Below are 7,635 nucleotides of genomic sequence, written 5' to 3' on the forward strand. Positions count from 1 at the left end.
CAATTGAGAAGCTCAAACAGTACCTCTTTAGTACAGGTTCCCCGGGGACTAGAGAGGTCAGTTTAGATGAATCACCCCATGAACTTGTTACTGGAACCTACAGCTTTCGTTTGGTGCCTAAAGATCGATAATCGGCTGAAGTTTGATTTTTTGTGATCGTGATGAAATCTTGGGTCCAAATGGACCCCAAAGCACAATGGTCACTTTTTTGTGGCGCATGATTTATATCACCTTGTTTTTCACAGCTGTGGGGAAAAAATATGGTCCCCAACATAAAATGTGCGAGAACAAAGCATTTTATCAAACCCCTTCGGTGGGGGCCGCATTTTTTTCAACTTGTATACAAGTGCGAAAGTTTTGTTTTCATGGCTTGTTATGATTAGAAGAGAATTTTGTTTCTCTTCCTTCGTCGTTTGTAAATTATTGAGAGCGATTTCTGCAAACCCTGCCCCCTATGTGTATCACAAACTAAAAATATTTTAAATTAAAAAAAAAAGAAAAAAAATATAAAATTACGATAAATTGTACGATTTAATTCTAGTAGAAGAGTGTCATGTGTCACATTTGTTCCTTGGGAGGCTTCTTTTTATGCGACTCTGGTGGAAACCTGTTGACTGGAAGATTTATTTATGAACTTTTTTGTTATAGACGGTGCGAAAATAGTGACCAAGTCACTAAAACGTGATCTGCTACCAGCCCTGCGTAGAAAAATTCATTCTGGAAATCTATTCAAATATCCGGAAAGTTCATTCGAATTTTATCGTGAAATACGTATTTCATACGTATTTCATATTTCTTCGGGAAATTCATTCGAATTTGGCCGAGAATTCAATACGATTTTGTCGGAAAAATCATTTGATTTTTTTCAGAAAAATTATTCGAACTTCGTCGGGAAATTCATTCGAATTTCGTAAGGAAATTCATCCACATTTTGTCAATAAATTTATCCATTTTCTTCGCAGAATTCATTCGAATTTCGGGGCTAGTTTTTTAAAATCATATTTCAGTGGTAGAGGAATTCAAATCTCGGGGGAATTTCAATTGACTTTCATTACAATTTCGTCAAGAAAATCATTCAATTTCGTCGCGAAATTCATTCGAATGGGATGATTTTTTTCAAATTTCGGGTAATGAACAAATTTATTCAACTCTTGGGGGGAATTAATTCAAATTTTCTTGAAGTAATTTATTCGAATTCATGACTTCTCGCTTAACTTTTTTCATGAATTAATTTGAATACTGCAATCAATAGCTTTCATGTTGTTCTGTTGATTGCGCTATTCAAATTAATTCATGAAAAAAATGTTAATTAGGTCCTTTTGAAAAGTCAAGCGAGACTTATTCAAATTTCGTCGGAAAATTCATTTCAATTCAAATTTCATCGAGACAGGTATCAAAAGTTGCTCGGAAAATTCATTTGAGCTTCCATCGAAAATTCGTTGGGAAATTTATTCGAATTTGAAGGGGAAAACAATCGAATTTCGTCATGAATTTTGTTCAAATTTCGGGAAAAAGGAAAAATTTATTCAAATCTAGGGAATTCATTAGAATTTTATTACAATTTCGTCGGAAATTCATTCGATTTTTGTCAAGAAAATTATTTAATTTCGATTTTTTTTTAAATCTCGGAGGAAATTCATTCGAATATCGAGTGGGAGTTCCGAATTTAAATTTCTTTGTCAAATTTCAGGGAGAAGGGGGAATTAATTAGAATCTTGAGCGGAATTCGTTCAAAATTCAACTGGTAATTCATTTGATTCATCTAGAAACTCATTCGAAATTCTTCAAGAAATTCATTCGAATTTCTTCGGAAAAATCATTTGAAATATATCGAGAATTGCACTCGATTTTCCTGGGAAAATTCTTTCAAGTTTCCTCGGCAAATTCATTCGAATTTGCTCGAGGAATTGTATCGAATTCCGTCAGGAAATTCAACCGAATTTAGTAGGGAAATTTATTCAATAGTATCTCGGGGGCACATTCACAGAAAAGCAAATTCATTCTTAATTTCTCGAGAAATTCATTCCAGTTTCCTCGAGAAATTATATGATTGGGATTTAATATTTCGTCGTGAAATACATTTAAATTTCGACGGAACATTCATTCGAATTTTGTCACAACATTCATTCGTATTTCGGGGGAAAATTCATTCAAAGTTCTGCAGGAAAATCATTCTAATTACTTTGGGTAATTCATTCTGAATTCCTCGAAAAATTCATTCGAGCGTCCTCGAGGAATTCATTAAACTTCGGCCGGTATATTGATTCAGATTCCGATTCATTCGAATTTCGTCAGAACATTCATGTGAAATTGGTTGGGGAATTCATTCGTATTTCGGGGGGAATTTGAGTCGATTTTTTTCCGGAACGTTTATTTGAACTTTGATGGAAAATTTCGCCGCGAAGATTATTCGAATTTCGTCGCAAAAAATTCATTTCAAAATTCGTTGGGAAATTCATTCGATTTACGTCGAAAAATTCATTACATATTCGTCGGAAAATTCATGAGAAATTCATTCATGTTTTTTTCGGGTCATTTAAATTTCCACAGGAAAATCTTTCGAGTTTCCATTTCATTCGAATTTCTACGGAAAATTGTATCGAATTCAGTCAACCGTCAATTCATTCAACCGCATTTCGTAGGGAAATTCATTCGAATTTCGACGAGGAATTCAATCGTATTTCGGGAGTACATCCATTCGAATTTCTTGAAGACAAGCATTCAAATTTCTTTAATAAATTATTTTGAATTTCTCGAGAAATTCATTCCAGTTTCGTCGAGAAATTAATTTTAAATTGATTGGGATATTCATTTAAATTCCGTCGGGAAATACATTCGAATTTAGTCGGAACATTCATTCGAATTTCATCGGAACATGCATTCGAATTTGGTCACAACATTCATTCGTATTTTTGGGGGGGGGAAATTTATTCGAAGTTCTGCAGGAAAATCATTCTAATTATTTAGGGAAATTCATTCTAAATTCCTCGAAACATTCATTCGAGTTTCTTCGAGGAATTCATTTAACTTTGGTAGGTATATTCATTCAGATTCCGTCGGGAAATTCATTCGAATTTCATCAGAACATTAATTAGAAATTCGTCGGGGAATTCATTCGTATTTCGGGGGGAATTTTATTCGATTTTTTTCGAAACATTCATTTGAATTTTGATGGAAATTTTCGTCGTGAAGATTATTCGAATTACTTCGGAAAATTCATTTCAAATTCGTTGGGAAATTCATTCGTTTTACGTCGAAAAACTTATTAAATATTCGTCGGAAAATTCATTCGAAATTCATCGAGAAATTCATTTAAGTTTCTTCGGGCCATTTAAATTTCCACAGGAAAATCTTTCGTATTTCCAGTTGATTCGAGTTTTAACGGAAAATAAATTTTAATTTTCATGAAAAAACAGAGGGATATTTTTTCGAATTTTCAGAGGATTTTTTTCGGGTTTTCAAGGGGATTTTCTGAGATTTTCTGAGAATTTAAGGAACGCATTACGTTTTTAGTTTTCCTCAGATATGTATGTGGTGCCAACGATTTTGTAAGACAATAATTCTGGCTTTTGTTTATGACGCCGGTATTATTCGGAATCGAATTATTCGCAAAAAGAAGCATGTACTAAAAAGCGTTATTCAAACAGCTTCAAAATGTGAAGAATTTTTTTATTCAAGTGCTCAACAACAATAGCGGAAGTTAAAAAACTTTTGAAAATAAAGGGTTGAACACGGAATACAATACGATCAATACGGAAAATCATGACCGACCTGAACTACGTACTAAACGTCTGTCAGACGTGCAATGCGTGAATAAAAAGTATATTTTTATGAAGCATTCAAAGTTCATCGACCTTAGGGCTACAAGCGACAAAACCTTCAAAGTTAGCTTCACGTGTTTAGAATTTTAATTTATTTCGGCTGGACATGTGCAGATCAAATGCTTTATTATCAATCACCGTCAATCAAAATATGATTATTACTAGCTCAAAGGCCGTTTCAAAGCAATGACTCAGAACACGTTGTTTTGTTTTGCTCCGCACATACTACGTCATCAAAACAGCATTACAAAGTGGCATGAAAAAGGATCGCATTAAGTGCGACACAGCAGTGGCCATAATTTTGCGAGTCAACTAAAAATAGATACAAATCAGTCTCTTCTAACCACTTCCCATTACATCGCGTTACGCTCACGAAAGCGTCTCAAGGATTCCGCCTGCCTTATATTGCGGTTTACGATTAAAGAGTTGATGATTGTTTATCACTACGAACATGCGTTTCTCCACGCGTTCGCCCACAGGCAGCACCTTTTTCACACGAAAACCATGATCAATGAAATGTAATTAATTTTAGGACCTTTCTCTTACGACAATTTCAGGGTTCATGGGTCGGCGGAATAATGCCATTGGCTGGTCTGGCAGGCGGTATCCTCGGTGGGCCGCTGATTGAATACCTCGGTAGGAAAAACACCATCCTGGCAACGGCCACCCCGTTCATCATCTCCTGGCTGTTGATTGCCTGTGCCACCCACGTCGCAATGGTTTTAGTTGGTAATTACATCTACGGTTCTAGAATTTGTTTCCCTTGTGATTAAAAAAAAATTATTTTATTTTTTTACAGGCCGTGCGCTATCTGGATTCTCCGTTGGTGTTGCGTCACTGTCCTTGCCGGTATATCTGGGCGAAACCGTGCAGCCAGAGGTGCGAGGTACACTCGGACTGCTTCCAACTGCTTTCGGTAACATCGGTATTCTACTGTGCTTCGTTGCTGGAAAGTACATAGACTGGTCCGGACTGGCATTCTTGGGTGCGGCTTTGCCTGTGCCGTTCTTGATTTTGATGTTCTTCATTCCGGAAACGCCTCGTTGGTATGTTTCACGAGGACGCGATGATCGAGCCCGCAAGGCCCTGCAGTGGCTCCGAGGCAAGAAAGCGGACGTAGATCCCGAGCTGAAAGGCATCATCAAGTCGCATCAGGATGCGGAACGACATGCGTCCCAAAGCGCCATGCTTGATCTTATGAAGAAGGCGAATCTGAAACCGCTGCTTATTTCGCTAGGCTTGATGTTCTTCCAACAGTTGTCCGGTATCAACGCCGTTATTTTCTACACTGTGCAGATCTTCCAGGACGCTGGCTCAACGATCGACGAGAACCTGTGTACGATCATTGTCGGTGTTGTGAATTTCATTGCTACGTTCATTGCTACAATGCTCATTGATCGGTTAGGCAGAAAGATGCTGCTCTATATTTCCGACGTAGCCATGATCATTACTCTGATGACGCTAGGTGGCTTCTTCTATGTGAAGAACAACGGACAAGACGTCTCACAAGTCGGGTGGTTGCCATTGGCGGCATTTGTGATATACGTCCTTGGATTCTCATTAGGATTTGGCCCCATCCCATGGTTGATGATGGGTGAAATTTTGCCTGGCAAAATCCGTGGCTCTGCCGCATCAGTAGCGACCGCTTTCAATTGGTCATGTACCTTTGTCGTCACAAAGACGTTCTCGGATATCATTCGTGAGTATCCTCCCCATCATTCCTTACCCAAAAAATCAATAATATTAACAACTTTCGTCTACAGAATCCATCGGAACGCACGGTACCTTCTGGATGTTCGGATCGATTTGTGTGGTCGGTCTGGTGTTCGTGATAGTGTACGTGCCGGAAACGCAAGGTAAATCCCTCGAGGACATCGAACGGAAAATGATGGGCCGCGTGCGACGAATGAGCTCGGTGGCCAACATCAAACCGCTGTCGTTCAATATGTAGAGCTTCGTAACCACTCTACAGTGCGAACGTTCGCGAATTAGTCTTCAATTGCTAGTAGGAAAATACCAGTCGTATGGTGCGTGAGAGTTTAGGGATAAAATAGTTAACTCACGAACAGCCATATAAATTACGCTAAATGTTCTTCAGTGAACCGTGCCTAGAATGTTCAACTTTAGCATCCTTGCTCGGGGGGGTTAAATTGCGAGATTATGGTTAGGCAACAAACTATAGAGATTCTTTGTGATATATCAAGAGAACGAAATCTAGACAGTGTCCCTCATAGAGGAATGAAATATTGAAAAGGAAAAAAAACATAAATCATGCAATAGTTCAAAACTAATCAATGGTAGTCTAGTTGCAGTCGGCTCAGAAATGCATCATATGTATTTATGATATGATTGTTATATTGAGTATAGAATTGAGAAAGTATATTTCATGTTCTACATCGGAATGATCAGAATTTCACTTAGACAAAAATAAATGAGATTGAGGGGCAGCTATAGCGACGGAAGTAGTAGGGTATCAATGTACATATTTTTCAATTGTTAGTAATCAGTTCCTTTTCGAAGATAATTTCTTCATTTTAAACTATGCAAAACTTGGACGCTATAGATCGATAGGATATACCGCTTATTCATGACAAAATTGGAGCCAAAAATTAGGTTATGTTTTATTTAGCGATGAGCCTCTGAAGATAAAAAATCTACGCTCGTTCTCAGAAGTAGTCAAAACTTCAAAAGGAATCTCATGAAGATTGTTTCCGAACTTGACACTTTGTCTAGCTGAGGTAAGAATTAATTAATTTTAAGTTCATAAATTAAGCATAACGAATAGCATAAAAATTATGTATGACACAATGCTTATTTAATGTATAATAATTCTTATATTGAATAAATAATTTATATAAATATTTTTTATTGACTGTATATGAGCGTTTTTAATTAACCCAGTAACGCCCGAATTAATTCTTTTATGGTAATCACTTGATTTTTCCAAGATCATCTCATTATTACTAAAATATCATTATACTCTAAAATCTACATTTATCATTTTTTTGAACACGGTGGGCCATATGTACTAAAAATGATGGTTAAAGTGTGAATCCATTGAGCAATATAATGTCTCTGGCAATGGCGCTCAGAGAGATTCAGGGATTTATTTCGCAACTTCAAGATACTTGCAATAGGTGGCGCTTATATTTGATTCAAATTAAATACCATGCATTATTTCACCTAACTGATCCTAACAAATTCGAAACCTGTTTTTTTTCTGACAAGATTGTTCACTAGATCATGGTAATTCAGAAACTGATAACGACATTTAACATTTTCTACTTTAGATGATTTAATTAACTTTCCAAAATGGATCTATACAATTAACTCATATTATTTATGTCAAACGTATGAATCAATACATTCAAAGTTAATTGCCTATATGCCGGGTATTAAGCCACCCGGAGTGGAAATTAATTAAGTAATTAATTTACTTAATTAAGTACTATGTCTGAAGCTCGATTATGCATATGTACAACATCTGATAGATTTAGTTCAGAAAAGGTATTGGAGGGTAACCTCCTCTTCGGTGGGCTTTGATCCCACGACCCCAGTACGCTAGACAGGTGCTTTCCCTACTAAGCTACTAAGCTTGTGTGGTCGGGTCGGGATCTGATGATGCTGATGAAGCAAGTGTGCCGGACAATACTAAATACTTATCCTACTTGGTTGGCATGTTACAAAAATACATATGAGAGAGTTAGTTCTGAAAATGTTTTGCGAGAGTTTGGCTGGTACCTGGTGGTGGAAATTTGGTTTCATCAGTACCCGCTAAGCTGCGGAGGACGACGGAGCGTACTGGGGTCGTGGG

At 37.1% G+C, this 7,635-nt stretch overlaps 1 protein-coding gene across 1 annotated transcript; it reads left to right on the plus strand.

Annotated features, from left to right (window-relative positions):
* The first annotated feature begins 4,344 nt into the window (after positions 1-4,344).
* On the plus strand, positions 4,345-6,698 carry LOC134204634 (facilitated trehalose transporter Tret1). Its single transcript, XM_062679423.1, has 3 exons — positions 4,345-4,550; positions 4,621-5,520; positions 5,585-6,698. Exons 1-3 carry the CDS (start codon positions 4,400-4,402, stop codon positions 5,770-5,772), a joined length of 1,239 nt encoding a protein of 412 aa, XP_062535407.1. The 5' UTR covers positions 4,345-4,399; the 3' UTR covers positions 5,773-6,698.
* The last annotated feature ends 937 nt before the right edge of the window (positions 6,699-7,635 follow it).

Source organism: Armigeres subalbatus, unplaced genomic scaffold (assembly GCF_024139115.2).
Source record: "Armigeres subalbatus isolate Guangzhou_Male unplaced genomic scaffold, GZ_Asu_2 Contig773, whole genome shotgun sequence".
NCBI classification, from domain to species: domain Eukaryota; kingdom Metazoa; phylum Arthropoda; class Insecta; order Diptera; family Culicidae; genus Armigeres; species Armigeres subalbatus.